This window comes from Dermacentor andersoni, chromosome 1 (assembly GCF_023375885.2).
Source record: "Dermacentor andersoni chromosome 1, qqDerAnde1_hic_scaffold, whole genome shotgun sequence".
Classification (NCBI taxonomy): Eukaryota; Metazoa; Arthropoda; class Arachnida; order Ixodida; family Ixodidae; genus Dermacentor; species Dermacentor andersoni.
The window spans coordinates 280423161-280438424 of record NC_092814.1 but is presented as its reverse complement, the minus strand read 5'-3'; the positions used below and the strand labels follow the sequence as shown (position 1 = coordinate 280438424).

Genomic DNA, 15264 nt, shown 5'->3' with positions numbered 1-15264 from the left:
TCTGCCAACGCGCTCCATCTGCGAGCGCAAAATATGCTTGTTCGTTGCTTCGGGTTACTTAGTACATGGCCATTAGTCAGGTCAGTGACTGACTAGAACTGAGGGAACTATTCGTCTTCTCGTGGAAGGCGCGGACAGAGGGCGCCTTGGCACGGTACCCGATAGGGTGCCTGAATGGTCTCTCATTCGCCGCAGGAGCGGCGGCGAGGGATAGACCATGTAGGCACCCTAGTTCCCGACACCGTGGCTTTATTGAGACGCCCGAGGCCGAGCGCTGTTTCACCTCCTCAATAATTCTTGCTCCGTGCCCTACCACAAGTAACGCGCTGGCTCTTACCAGGTGATTGATCAGGGGAATGTGTCAGTAATGGAACGCCCCCGCAATTTTGACAGTACTTATCAGAGCACGCTCCGAAAAATGAGGATATGGCTACAAGCAGGCTGAGAGCACTTCCCAAAATAAACATTTAACTTCGACGCTTTCAGTGACACAAAGAACTTCTAACTGTGCCATTACATACTGGCACCGTTTTTGGAGCTCACGCTTTGCACTTCCTTATCAACCAACCGGGCCACCGGGCTACCAGTTTTCTCGAAGAATTGATAGGGCGAGTACGCAAGAATATCCCATGCATTCGTCAAGGAAGCACAGTCAAAAAGAAAAAGACACGCTGCCATTTTTATGCCAAAAGTGTCTGTTATCTGAATGCCTCGTTCGATATCGCATGCGGTGTCCGTGCTCCTTCCAGACATGGCTAATCTTGGCGCAGCTAGTTGAACACGTATAATGCGTACACGGGCAAAGAAAGTACGAGACAAAACTTGGAGCAAAATTAATTAGTTCCCCTATAACAGTTTCACTCCGGGGAAAGATGTAAGCTGCATGAACGGGTTCCTTTACATTTCTTTCTTTTGCGCCCTCCGTCTCGTTTGCTTTCGCATCTCGCTCGAGACCGTGTCATAAGAGAAGGCGGCGCGCAGCAGCAAAATTAGCAAACCAACTTTCTCTCTCCAAGCTTGTCTCCTCTCTCGGGTCTCGTCGAAGTGACAAGCCTTCAGCGCTGGGGACTGGCAACTGGGCCCGCCTCTCGCTCCAAATCTTCGCTCCGTTGCTTTTGCTAGACACGAGCACCGCTGGACCGCCCAACTGGCGCGCGAACAAGTTTGTGCGTTCGGCTCTGTTCTGCTCCCATATTCACTCCCCCCTTCCCTCGTAGCACTGACAGGCCCTTCTCGCGAGCGTTGGTAGCAGAGGCAAAAAGAGTGAAGGCTCAGGGTCCACCCGTCTTCCAATTTTGCTGGCGCACGCGACAGGCGCGTCTCATATTTGCTCGCGCCACTGAAAGGCAGAGCAGCCCGCGCTTGAGCCTTTCGAGTCTGTCCCCGTCTTTGTTTCGTTCGCGGACGCAAGCACTTCTCGACCTTTGCCGTGTTTTACTTTCTTCCTTTTCTCTTCGCAGCTGCAGCACCTTCCCGCGCTTTTCATATATGTATGTGTGGGTGTACAGCGCATGCAACGTAGGCATAACGTCGGCTGCGGACGTGAGAGACAAAAAGAAAGATAGGGAAAAAAAAGGAAGGGAACACTGCGAACGGAGGAAACAGACGATATAGGCATATTGTCATCCCGTCCGTCCCCTTTCAATGCATTTGTTCGAAACTGTGTGCCTTCTCCGAACGCACATTTCCTCTTGACTTGAACGGGAAACAGCCGCGCGGCGTGCGCGATGGATGCTGGATCGCGAAGCTTGCGCTGTGTCTCCCCCCTTTCCCAGACCTCTCTTTATTACAGCAGGTCGCCATAGGAAAAATTTAATTAGCGCCGCTGCAGCCGGCAAGTTGAGTAAATATAATGTTTCTGATTCTCCCCCTTTGGGTGGCTCTCTTCCTTTATAACACCCCGTTTTTCTGTTTGTTTGTGTTTTTCTCTTTTACACACTTGCCAGCGCATTCACTCCATATCCTGTCTTCTTTCCCGAGGTTTATTTCTCCGATCGCGTATACTTTTATAGAATAATTGCAAGGCGTATCGCGTCAGTTTTTTTTTTCTATCTCTCTCTCTCACTCGCTGCCGCTTTCCTACTCAGTCCGTTGTCAATAACGCCTGCGTGCGTCCGGCCGTGACTGGTGCGTGCATGCCTGATTAGCGTGTGTTTTCTCTCGTGTCAACCGAACGTGGCACGCTTGTTGATTCCATCCTCCGCTTGAGTGCAACCGGATGAAAAAAAAAAAAAAAAAACTTTTCGCGTGGGACCGATCGCAGCTACTTTCGAATGCCACCCGAGCAAACTTTCACCGTGCATCCAGCGACCGTGCCTGTCCTTGTAATACCTCGTCGATGCCTGGCTGAATGCAGCCTCGCTTATAAGAGTGTGCTGCTGCCTTTTCTCTCCACTTTTATCTTCTATATTCCTTTCCTTCTTTTTCTTTTCTCTTATTTTTTTGGAAGAAGCATCAAAGAGAAGCTAGAGGGGGAAACTTTCGAGCCGTCTTAAACAGCATTTTGTCGTCGCTGGTACGGGTGTTTTCAAATCCACTTTTGCAGCTACATGGAACGCCCATTCGCTGTGATGTGCCAATCGCATTTTTTTTTTCTCGACGTTGCTTTAAGCAAAGATGGACGTGTTTATGAGCCCCCCATGAATAATCACCGAATCGCGATAATTTAACGATAATAAACCCTGAGAATTAGTTCCAAGTGAATCCATCCGCCTTGCGAACTCCACGGCTAGAATTTGTAAATTGCAGTATGGGCCATAGGGTAATTAGTTAAAAAGGTAATTCGTAAATTTTGCGCAATAGTCGGTCATGCATTTAATTATATTGCGCAAGTAATATCCGCCTCTTCGAGTAGACCACAGGTAACATTTAAAAATGTTTGGAAGTGTTTGCTAAAACACCCGGTATACCTTCTAGTCCTCTGAGACTGGCGGAGAACAGGCGCATTATATTCTATATTTGTGTCCTGTCGGCATCGTACTTCGTGTGTGAGAAATGGGGAGCTAAATTTCCTATTTACGCGTTAATGTATTCATCAAAGTTTATTTCAAAGTTGTGGATTTCTTTTTTAACTCTGGATGGGCGCGGGAAGAAGTCAGCCTTTACATTAAAGAAAAACGTCGCCACAACCTAAACTGCGTAAAAAAAAAAAAGAGAACAGAAAGCACTACCGGCTCCTATTACAATGAATATTTAAAACAACCGACGGCGATCGACATCGCTTTCATGGCGCTAGGTCGTATATAGACGGTTTCACTCGCGCGATAACAGCAGCGAGAGAGCGGCCCTAAGAAACTTCCGGTCACGGGACTCATCAGCCTGCTGCGCCGGAACACAAAGCGTGCTTTTAAGTTATTCCAATATGCGGAAGCTTATTTTTAAGTTTTGAGATAGAAGACATGCGCATTACGCCTTAAGAATAATACATAATATTTATTGTATAACTTACGGCAATCTTGACTTGTAAAATGGTCGTTATGTACAGAGGAAAAGTGTTGAACATCTGCGGGCTTAGATTTTAACGCACTCCTCGGTATAGCGGCCGATGCTTTTCTTGCTCGCTGCATTTCGTGGGCTACGTCAGTGAGCAAAACCGGAAGCCTAGAATCACTGTTTGTAAACAGGGAAATGGTCTATAGACACGCTGGTACACATGGGTGGCGTGTAGCTTCCTCCTACGTCAGTTACCCGACACTCTTTGCAAGCCAGACAGTCTAGTACTGTATGGGTCGCAAAGAGGGCCACTTGTCACATCCTTCGTCGCACTCTCCAGAAATGGTGAACGAACTCCGCGGGCGCGTTGGAAAGGAGCGCGCGTGCCACCACGCGAAGTTTCGTATTTACTTCGATGAGCCGGGATCCAGTGCAGTGTCGCAGAGACACGGCGAGCTCCCGCGCGTCTGCAGAGCATGCGCAAGAGAGACTGCGTGCCGGAACCTGCAGGCGCGAAACGCGCGCTGCTGTGAGCAGACGGCGCATAGCCGCCGACGTGTGGGGCCTTCGCGCTGGTTTAAACCCTGGCTACGTCCCAGGCTGTCGCTCACAGTTCACTGAGGTCCGTTGCGCAAGATGTAAATTTCAATTGAGTCGCACAGGAAACCGAGGGCGGTGGTTAAGTGAGCGCCGCCCCCTACGCCGGTTCGCGCGGGCATGAAAGCCGGACAAATGTAACTGCTTTGTGGCCCCCTCACCCACCCACCCCCCCCCCAAAAAAAAGAAAACAAAATTCGTACATTGCTCAATGAGCGCTTTAGATGCTCTTGTCACTAATTATTACTGAAGTTCCCTGTTTTGTCGAAATTCCACTGCTGCCAAATCTTATCTATTTTATCTTTTTTGCCGGTACGTTTGATTTGCCACATGTAGCAGGAAAACGTCGGGAAACTTGAGACTGCATCCATTCTTCAAGAACAGTAATCTAGCTGTCAGCAAAGTTAGGCGGACAAGCCATTTGCTAACGGCTGAGCTTTGGCACTCAATTGCGCTCTGAGAAGCCACGTAAAAAATGTTCTGTACAAGTGTACGAAGTAGTAGCCAGAAATATAAGTAAGCTCCTTCACAGCTTACCCAACGTAAATAAAAACAAAGTTATAAAATATAATGGTGGATGTTATCTTGTAATCTATAGGCTGTGTGCGCTGAGCCTCTCTCCTCGTTTTTCTTTTTTTAATGTTCAATATAAAAATTGCACCGCTCCAAACGCGTAGCGTATGGCGACTTAACAGCACCATCATCGATCATTACAAGGCTTCGTAATAAAAGGACAACATCGACTCAGGAGGGATATTTTGTTAACTGTAAAGTGCCGATTTGCCGGGAGACCATTTTGTCACTGATGTTTATTTTACAAGCATCCGCATTCCTTGACATGCTTCTTTCGGTAAAGCAAACCAATCAACTGCATGCAGCCTTGTCTCGTCAGCACAGTGCATTCATTCCTTACTTATTTTTTTTTACACCAGAACGTATAACGTAATATGTTGTCATAAATAGTTTTTTTTTTTAATTATAAGGTTTTACGTGCCAAAACCACTTTCTGATTATGAGGCACGCCGTAGTGGAGGACTCCGGAAATTTCGACCACCTGGGGTTCCTTAACGTGCACCTAAATCTAAGTACACGGGTTTTTTCGCATTTCGCGCATAAATTGTTACTTGGGACACGTTCAAAGTGAACCCCACAGAGGTGCAGCGAGCACCTTGTACACAAAGGCGGTGACTTTAAAAGTGTCGCAAATTAGTATGCTCGTTTACGATGCGTGTTGGCTTTAAATTATTGAAAGTGAATAGCAGAAAAATAAAAAGAAACAACGACAATTAAACATCGTATTCTGAAATAGTTCAGACAGGATACATGTAAAAAGTGTGCATCGCCTATTATTCTTATTTACGTTGTAACTCACGGTGTTTAATGCAAGACAGGCGTTCTGAGCAATTAAATTAAGAATGTCGGATTTATATCCCAGTGCGCAGAAAAAGCCAAGCCCATGCACTTTTATTGCGGCAGTTTTCAAAGGGTATAGTATGTCCCGTGACTACGCGCTCACAGAGCGGTCTGCGTTCTGCATAAGTGTATAATTGATACTACAGCGTCGCGCTTAGGATTTTGCAGAATATGCATACGAGGACTCGCCGCGCCATGGCGGCTTTAGTGTTCTCGTATGCGCGAACACAGCAATATTCATAAAGGAGCGTTAAGGAAGAACATTTAGTTTAGATTGCTGGAGCATGCGTTTAAATCTCTATGTGGCGTTTCTTTTGCAAAATAAATAAATAGAATAAAGTTGATGATCGGCCGAGAAAATGAAGACCGAAACTTGCTCCTTTTTTATGACATCAGTGGGACGTCACGAATTTAAAGATATTTTCGCACATTTGGTCCGCCAAATTATGCAGGAAAGGTTCCAGAAAGCTCTTGCTTTGGGTGTTCGAACGCAAGGCATTTTTTTTTGTTCTTTTAATAATCCAATAACTCTGGGTGAACGCTATCAAAATCTGCGTCGTCATAGCGAACTGGTGCAGCAGTTTCACATTCTTGCGTCATTTCTGGCTTACCAAGCGTCTGCCCGCACAAAGACTAACCTAATGTTCCTGCTTAGTTCCTTTAAGCAAGAAGGAAAACCAAGAGACAAGGAGAGAAAGAGATAGAATACAATTGTGAAACGTCTTTTTGGAACTCCACTGAACACCGCTGAACATGAAGGCGCTTTTCTTCACTCTATAACGAAGCTGCCGAGAAGGAAGATGCTAGTTCACTTCGAATTGGGCACAGTCCGAAGGGACAGCGTCCACTGGCACGCAGCTTAACGAGAGCGGCAGAGGACGAAAAGGTACCTTACAAAAAACAGGTACCCTTATTCCCATATACGTATTCAACAAAATGTGTTTGGCGCTAGAGGACGCGGACAAAGAAATGGGGTACAGGACACACAAAGCGCTACTTGCAACTAATTTATTCCGAAAGAGAGCATGCGCTAATCATACAAAACATGGTACGTTATGCGCAGTTTCAGTGCACGCTATTCTTCAGGTAAGCAATTTCTTTGTTGGATGGCCAGAGGCATCCAACAAATTTAGGCATGCTTACAGAATCGTCAACCAAACTGTGTTATCGCCGCGCAGGTTAACCGGACTCAGCCTGGTTAACCTCCCTGCCTTTCCTTCTTCCATTCTCCCTCTCTCTCTTACCGTACATGCTTTCCCTCTCCCTATCCAACAAAGAAATTGCTTACGTAGAAAATAGTGTGCACTGAAAGGGTGCATAACGTACCATGTTTTGCATGATTAGCGCATGTTCTGTTTCGGAATAAATTAGTTCTATGTAGCGCTTTGTGTGTCCTGTACCCCCGTTCCTTGTCCGCGTCTCTAGCGACAAAGCCATTTTGCAATGCATAATCTACTCGCCCAAACCACCACCGGGACCGTATGCTACAGACGTGCAATCCACAAAAAGAAAGAAAAAAAAGAGACAAACAAACAAGCAAACAAACAAACACCAATACATGCTCCGACACTGTTTACAAACTATACGTCTGCGCGCCTATACGTTTACCTGTCGGTATATGCAAACATTTACATGTAATAACACCCAAACGCTTGGCAGATGTTTTACATGCGCTTAAGAAGAGCTTCATTACTTATATTCGCCGAATAGGCAACCATCTATACGGTCGTACGAGTCACGTACATGCACATCAGTAAACTAGAAGTTACATACGGCTAGCGCACGCGTTGGCGAGAGAATTGTCGCGGAGAATGTTCGCCGTTTTGCTGCGCACCCCGAACTGACCTCCCACTTTTTCTCTCTTCTCGTGTTCGCAGGCGACACAGATGGACAACTCGCTGCGCTACGCGCTGACCAAGGTCGAAGTGTCGGTGATTGACATCAACGACAACGTACCCGTGTTCGACTACGACATGTACAACATCACCGTCATGGAGAACCTGCCCCCTGGCTTCACCGTCGTCCAGGTGCATGCCATCGACAGGGACACGGTGAGGGTGCAGCGCTGGCCTATGGCTCCCGCGTCGCTGAGAACTAGAGCGTTCAGTATGCCAAGCGACAACCTCTCGGTAAAGTCGCAAAGCAATTTTCAGGGCGTTTAGATTCCTGAACGCTTGCGCGCCGTATCCCGTATACGCACACAGATGTTGCCATGGTAGCTAATGGAGTACTCGTACTTCACATGTGTTTACAGCCAGGTCACATTGCTAATAGCCAAACATGTATGAAGAATATCGACAACGTTCGCTCAGGAGCGCGTGTAACAAGCCCCTATACCCGCGAACGGCGCGCCTCTACAAATTCCCGCTGCTCATCGCGATGGCAAACTTGAAATTGTATATTCTATTGCAATGAATCACTGGTGGCACGCTTCGGGCATGAAAAACACCTTTTCATTTCTGTTAATATTTTTTTAAAAGGATTTCACTAGAAATAAGCGTTAAATGGCTGCATTTCAATGTCTTGGAATACTGACTATGCTGTGGCATCTTTCATAGATAGTGAGGCGCACATAGGCGTTAGAGACTAACCAGCGTCCCTCGTAAGCCTCAGCGAGCACGTCACTAAGAGTCACCATGACAGACAGTTGTCTCCACCCCAGGAAGTTTCATTCAATTTCAGTGAATGGTTAGCACATTTTCTTGCTGCGAATAGAGTTGGACGCTCGGTTTTTACTGTTCGGCCGAGGAAAACGTACTCGCGGCGTTTGCCTCCATGTATACTTGGGGAATAACTATAGGCCGAATGCCGTAAAATCGCGCGCCCTAAGATTGCGTCTACGACGCGCGAGCAACGTGATCGGTGCTGATTTCGCGGCCTTTTCCCGCAGGGTGAAAACGCAGACTTCCTGTACCATTTGGTCGACGAAACTGGCGGCTTCTCGATCGACGAGAAGGAAGGCTGGATCCGTGTGCGCGATCCGTCCAAGATGGACCGGGAGAAGGTTGACAAGCTGACCATGAGGGTGAGTGTGCCGCGTCTTCGCCCGTGTTTCGCATGCAACGAATACTGCGCGCTGCCAGACGACGCTATCGCTGCTGCCTGACAGGAACGTCAACCGTTGGAGGAAAATGATGGCGGAAAGGGAAGGCGGTGGGTGCGACTAACCCCTACTCCCGACGTACCTGCTTGTTTCTCTAAACTAGAGAGAGAGAGAGAGAGAGAGATAGAGAGATAGAGAGAGAGAAAAGACTGTCGACTCTAATATGCGTAAAAAGTAACGCTATTTTCCATTTCCTCTCACGTAGCTGAGAGAAAAAATTCGAGCACGAAACATTTTCTTATCAATCGTTATGTTTGAGTTTTGTCCAAACCCTGGACATCATTCATCTGCGCTAGCGACAATTTTTTTTTTTTTTTTTTTGAGGCGGGGGGGGGGGGGGGAATCTAGTCTAAATGGTTCAATTATCAACACTTTGCAGCAATTCAAATACTTTATTGTTGTATATTTTCGTTTCGGGCAAGTCTATTATAACGAACGGGCGGTGCGATTTATATGAAGAGCTGCAATGTATTATCGGACATCATTGTCTTCAATATTTTTCAGTTGTAAAGGAAAGAAATTGAACTTTTCATAAAGTGTATATTTGCATGTCTTCAAAGGTGCTTTGTATTAGCATATATATGAATGTGTTCAGTATTTCGTTGGGAATGTAAAATATTGACATATATTACAAAATAAAGCTTATTTACATAATTCGAGGGTCAAGAAACACAAAAGGTAGAGCGATGGTAAACAGCAACAGCAATAAAGAAAAGAAAGAAAGGAGTCCGTCACGCCCTCGACATGAGCCATTAAGTACGCCCCTGGCGGCATCAACCAGCTTTCAATATCGATTCTCGTTTGCGCATCGAGATAATCAGAGAGCACTGCGAACTTCCTGAAAAGCGACATGACGGAATAAAAGCTAGTGAAATGTTAGTTCAGAAGCAAAAAAAATTGCACTCCTCTTACTGTTTTTGACATACATAAAATGTACATTTCGTGTGTCGCATGTAATCGCATGCATCCCTAAACAGAAAGGAACAAAAGCATTTACGCGTATAGCAAAAAAATAAATAAATAAAAAGGATCGGTGGGAAGCTATAGAAACTTGGTACTCATGGCAACGCATAGTTTTGGTTGCGAAACTGAAGCTCGAAACAGAAATCACAAAAGACGTTACTGATTAAACTATACTGTGACTAACGCATAGCACAAAGGGAAGAAAACGACGGGGCTGTTGCGCTGGTCCAAGTTTTCCAAGCTACTCCAACTTGGCGGGCCTTCGACACTTCCATGAGTAAAAGGGCGCAGTGTATTGGGGGCGAGGACTTACGGAGTCGCCATCTGTCGGAAGCGCCTCCCTTGCGTAGTATGAGGGATAACGCGGCGCGATCCTCATAGATCTGGCTTACGGCGCTCAATAAAAACACCACGTGGCAGCACTTCTGGAGATTTCTGTACGTACTCTCAAAACGAGGGAAGTTTTTTACTGTCAAAATAATAATCTTGGGCAAACTGAAAGCACCGAATCGTTTACAGACGTTATCTCTTTACCGAATATGTACAGTGAGCGCCACTGCGCGCGATCGCCGCGATGGAGTCTCCCGAACCGGCTCCTTGCGTGAAAGGTAGGGAAATGCTGAGAGTAAACTATGTGAAATATGTTCTTATAGTGGGCTGTCTGTATAACCGAATGGAGCATAACAGAATGAAGCCTCAACTCAGCGATCGCATGGGTTCGCAGCGACTGACTGCGCGTCTCCATGCATATCGGCGCACAATGTTTTGCTTTCGCTGCGAGCGCGTTTTCGCATCATACTGTGAGCTTTAGGGCAAAAAATATGAGCATTTGACGGTACACAAGCAACCATTCTTGCGTGGACGCTATCAGAGCTGTTCAAAAATAATGTCGTTATAGAGACTTCGACGCTTACGGCGACTTTGATTTGCCGTCGTGACGATTCACTCTTCTTTTTTTCTTCTAAATTCTGGGACGTTTCAATATTATTTCTCAAGTTCCGTCGCACTGTATGTTAATCGGTCTTCTCAGCGTGCGATTGCCCGCTGCTTCTTTTTCGTAATCCAGTACATTATTTCATAACACAAACATGACCATGTGCCATGCCGTTTTTTAATGTGCTTCTTACCGCTCCGTTTCCATTGCAGTGAACTTGCCAGAATCCTGGCAGTGAACTTGCCATTAACAAGTTCACAGACCAGATAAGGCGTCATGACATTAGCCGGGCAGCGGGCGCGGGCAAGCGTCTCAGTGCCGTTTTCAGCTAGTCCGGATGCCGTAGCATAAATATTCCTCGCGTCTGTATGCTTGCTGCATACCCGAGTTGTAGCCGATGGCTGTTTGCCGCTTCTAAGTTTCGCGGGCCAACCTTCACGCAGCTTCTTGTCCTGCGGCTACGTGCGATTAAGGCTGACACAAGGCTCTGTTGCGTACGTCCGACACAGCGGCACCGAGCAGTAGCCTACCATGCTGCACGCCTCCAAAGGCAGCCACTACCTATTATAGTGCTTTCAAATGTTGTCAAGCCGACACCCAAGGCGGGTAAGCCTCACCACTTAATCAGAACCGAAGCGCAGATGGGACTTTCGTTTTCAGCTCGCTTCGAAGCAGCCGACGCGGTCGCTGTGTCCACGTGTTCCCTCATGCCACGTGGCGCCGACGGTGGCGCCAGCTTTTCCAGTGGTGGATCTCGCCCCCAATACCTTCGAGTCACAGAAAATTCAAAGCATATGCCATAGTACGCACGCGACTGACGTCAACTTGTTTATATTGAAGAATAGAGGCCATGGGGTAGTGTTTGCCGGCCAAGAAAGAAACAACCGCAACTGTGGATGTGGTTCAAATACTCGTGTTTGTATCCTTATACGTCCTTCGACTCTATTCTGCTCATCTTTCAAGTAAACACATTCAGCGAGAAACAGTATAAACTGTATGCGCCGCTAAAACAAATAAAACGCCGGCATTATTATCTATCCTCTGGGTAATTTTTCAGCGCGCGGTGACCGGCTGAGAATAGGCGACGCGGATATAACGCTGCGCTCACGCGGCGCACAGCTTCCGATTCCGCTATACCTTCGAGCGGAGATACGTTTTGCGCCGGATGTATAGCGCGCCGGATCAAAAGGAACCGTTTCAAAACGAACGCGCCCATAAAGTGGCCGCCCGTGATCCGGAAAGAACATAAATTCTTCTGCCGGAACAACTATTTCTTCCCTCAAAAGAAGTATACGGGTCGCATGTGTCGCCAAAGTGGCTCGCATGATTTCCGCACTGCCATGCGCTATATACAGAACGGCTGGCGCTGACCGTTATGCCCTGTCAATTTGGTTGGGCTATAGAGAGACGTTGCAGCTAAATCTAAATCATGGTCGGTGCCCCCTGTAACGACCACATCGCCGATCACTGCATCTGCGTCGCTTCGCACTTCCTGCTTGACGGTAGAACTAAGTGCTCAAATCCTGTTGCCCGGCCTCCGTTAATTCTCTCCGCCATCGTTCTTTTGTCCTTGATGTCCGCACGAGGTGGCACCCCGATATTGTTGCGCCAACAATTTCGCTAAAACGTACTGTTTCGGTTGCCGCAACATCCCAGGAATACTGTTGCGGGCCGATCTTACCAGCTATATAGAGTTATTGCGCAGGCCAAGCATTCTAGAATAAGGTTTAATTTTTGAGCCCGTCTTTCCTCGGCAGCACCACATTCACTCCCTTTTCTTTATATTTATTTTCTTTAATTCCGAGTGGCAATAGAATCAACATAAGTTCGACAAAGCAGTCATCGTGGCATGAACAAAGTTGGAACTCCGACTCCCTTTTGCAGAGTTCTATTGCATAACCCCTAAGCGCGAATTTTCACGCGCTCCGTAAATTGGTCCGAGTTGCGTCGCAAGTACAGAGCGAAATAAAGAGAGAGAGAGTGTGTGTGTGAAACGAACACTGGCAGAATAAAGTATTCACGAGAGAAGACTGGCCGGAAGAAATACCACTCGCATTTTTCAGCCGTTTTCAGCGGCGCTGCTTTGCATTTTGGCCAGGGAGTTGAAAAATGCACACTTGCTTTGCTGGTCTAGCAGAAGTTGCCGCTTTACTCTTTGCTTCGAGCTATACTTTATTTGCCTCAGCAGCACCCCCACCACCACCACCACCACCACCACCGTGACGCTCAATTCATATTTTCGTCCCTCAAAACGCCGAGGTCACGCGCCCGGAGACCACTGGCCCGCCATGGCCCAACCGTGAGTGATCGCGCGCGGGCGAGCATGTTTTCCTGGCCTCCAGCAAGCGGCAGCCAATTTGAAAGAGCGCGCGCGCCTGTATGCGCGAAAAGCGCCTCGCGAGAAGAAAGCGCGCACGCTTTTTTAAACATGCGCGCAAACATCGAGCGAGAAACTTCCCTCGACGGCGAAGTGGGTAGGGTGGGCACAAAAATAGAGCAGATAGGCATTGGGGAAAATGTGTGGGCGCCGCGGTCTGCGGTGTTCGTTCGGAAACCCTGTGATGGCTTGCCGCTGTCCGTCATCTTGTAGGGAAATGGGCGTGGTGACGGAGCATTCTTTTTTTTTTCTTGCCGGAGTCACTCTTACATAGCAAGAATAGAGAGAGAGCGAGAGAGATCTCATGTAGCCGCACGGGGAAGAAAAATTTGAGTATGCGCTTTCATTTTTCATCTCGGCCGACACGCACCAACTCGTTGCGCTCAGACAAAGCGTTTTCGGGGCTTTTGTTGACAGACGCGCGGGTCCCTAAATGTATATGTACATGAACGCGCGCGCGTGCACGCGTTTTCGCTCGCTCTCGAGTATCGCGGAGCTGTATCGCGCGCGGCGACCATACACATCGCTCCCCTGACAGATGTCCGCCTCAGCTCACTTCGCGAAATGAGACGGCGCAGTTGCCCGCCAACGAAACGGGAGCATGCGGGGTCCGCCGAGTCGCATTGGCATTTCGACTTGGCGTCGCGGCCCGGGGCCAGCGGTCCCGTGCGCGAGTGTATACAAGCAGCGAAAGAACGCGCTTTTTTTTTTTTTTACTTTCTCTCTGGTGTCCCTTCGCAGGGAGAGTGTGGCCGCTGTGAGAAAGCAATTCGCCGAGCAATGGCCGTCTCGCTAGATAAACACACCCGCTCAAAGTGCTCTTTCGAAGACGCGTCGTTGCACCTTGTAGAGCCCGCATCCATGCTCACTGCTAGCATTAATTTCGCCCACCACTAGACACGGAGGCACCACATCCTGTGCGTGGCGACAGCGCCGCATCGCGCTTTCACGTCGGAAGTTCACTTTTTTGTTGTTGTCGTTTCGTGCACTCGTTCAATGAGAAACTTGCGCAACGAAGTAGGAAAACGCGTGGATGTCACAATGGCGCTCCACTTAGTCTCTGCAGAGCTCGTCCCGTTGCGTATGCACGAGCCCACGCACTCGGCGAATGATTTCAGCAGTAAACCGCAACTACCTATTTATTTATTTTTTCATACCTCTTTCATGTGTGTGTGGGTTCGGGGAGGTTGGGGGGGTGGGGGGGGGGGCGGACTGTGAGTATGTTTTGTAACACTTCACTTTAAAGAGAATGCATAAAAGCGAGACTAAGTCAGCCTTGCTTGCTAAGTTATTCTTTAAAAACTCTCTTTGCACTCGCTTTGCGGAGAAAGGCTGACTGTTACTGAAGAAATGGAAGGGCAAAATTATCGTGCTTGAATTTCTAGCCGGTGCGTCAGTGTGACGGCATTACATTTCAATCTTTTCCTTCTTTTCTTTTTTTGTATGCGCGTGCGTATTTATGTCGTTTTGGCGCAGCGAAAGTTTTCAAAAAATGGCTAGGCTGTGTATCTTGTTCGCTTAGAAAGCAATGTAATAATTATTTACCAGTAAAAAATAACCATAGAGCCCAGTGAACGCTGCCAGAATTCATGACGTCAAGGCAGGAGGTGCAGGCACGTGAGTGCGGTGTCGCCACAGTCTTTCGCCCTTACGCGTTTTCTTTTCTCTCTCTCTAGTTTGTTTCCGTTCTTTTTTTTTCCTCGTTTAACAAGCATGCTGTCAGGGTAAGGGTGATGGTTTTCTGTTGAAGAAACGTAATTAACTAAAGCAGCTTAATACCTCTTTATGGTGCCGCTTTAAGCGCGAGTTAGCAAAAATCTAGGCCCGTATTCACAAAAGGCTCTTACGTTAGAACTGTCCTTAAGAAACCTTCCGGCCAGTCCTGATGCTGGGCATATTATTAGCGAAACCGACCGGCCAGTGGCAAAGAGAACTTACGAACAGAAAGCTTTGCGAATTCGACCCCTGATGCGTTGGGAGAAACGTACGCACTTGTGAAATCTTTAAACATGCCAGTGAACTAATTCAGACGACGCAACACTAACTGACAGTGGACGGAGAATTACATTGCGCGTCAACGCGCGTAGCATCACGGCTTGTTTCGAGACAAAGAAGTGCCGGTCATTAGCTTAATATTTAGGTCCCTCAATCGTTCTATGATAACACGATCGGGAACTCAGAAAGACAAGTGTCATTGACGCACGCACACTACTACTACTACTACTACTACTACTACTACTACTACTGCTAATAATAATAATAATAATAATAATAATAATAATAATAATAATAATAATAATAATAATGCAATATCCTTTAAAGCCAAGGAGATGCGTGGATCCGGCGTTGTCCCCTTTGTAGTAATCCACGTCCTTCACATGGTTTGTGCGCGGAAAACGTGTAAGTACACAAAACTTGCAACGGTGTCGCCATCTGCCGAAAAGA

General features: G+C 47.4%; 1 protein-coding gene across 1 annotated transcript in view; it reads left to right on the top strand.

The window, feature by feature from the left end:
- The window catches only part of LOC126548228 (protocadherin Fat 3-like), a 341248-nt gene that overhangs the window by 241471 nt on the left and 84513 nt on the right, over positions 1 to 15264 (top strand). Inside the window, exons 12-13 of the mRNA XM_050196372.3 lie at positions 7320 to 7493; positions 8333 to 8467. Coding sequence (XP_050052329.1) covers positions 7320 to 7493; positions 8333 to 8467 — 309 coding nt within the window. The remainder of the gene's footprint in view (positions 1 to 7319; positions 7494 to 8332; positions 8468 to 15264) is intronic.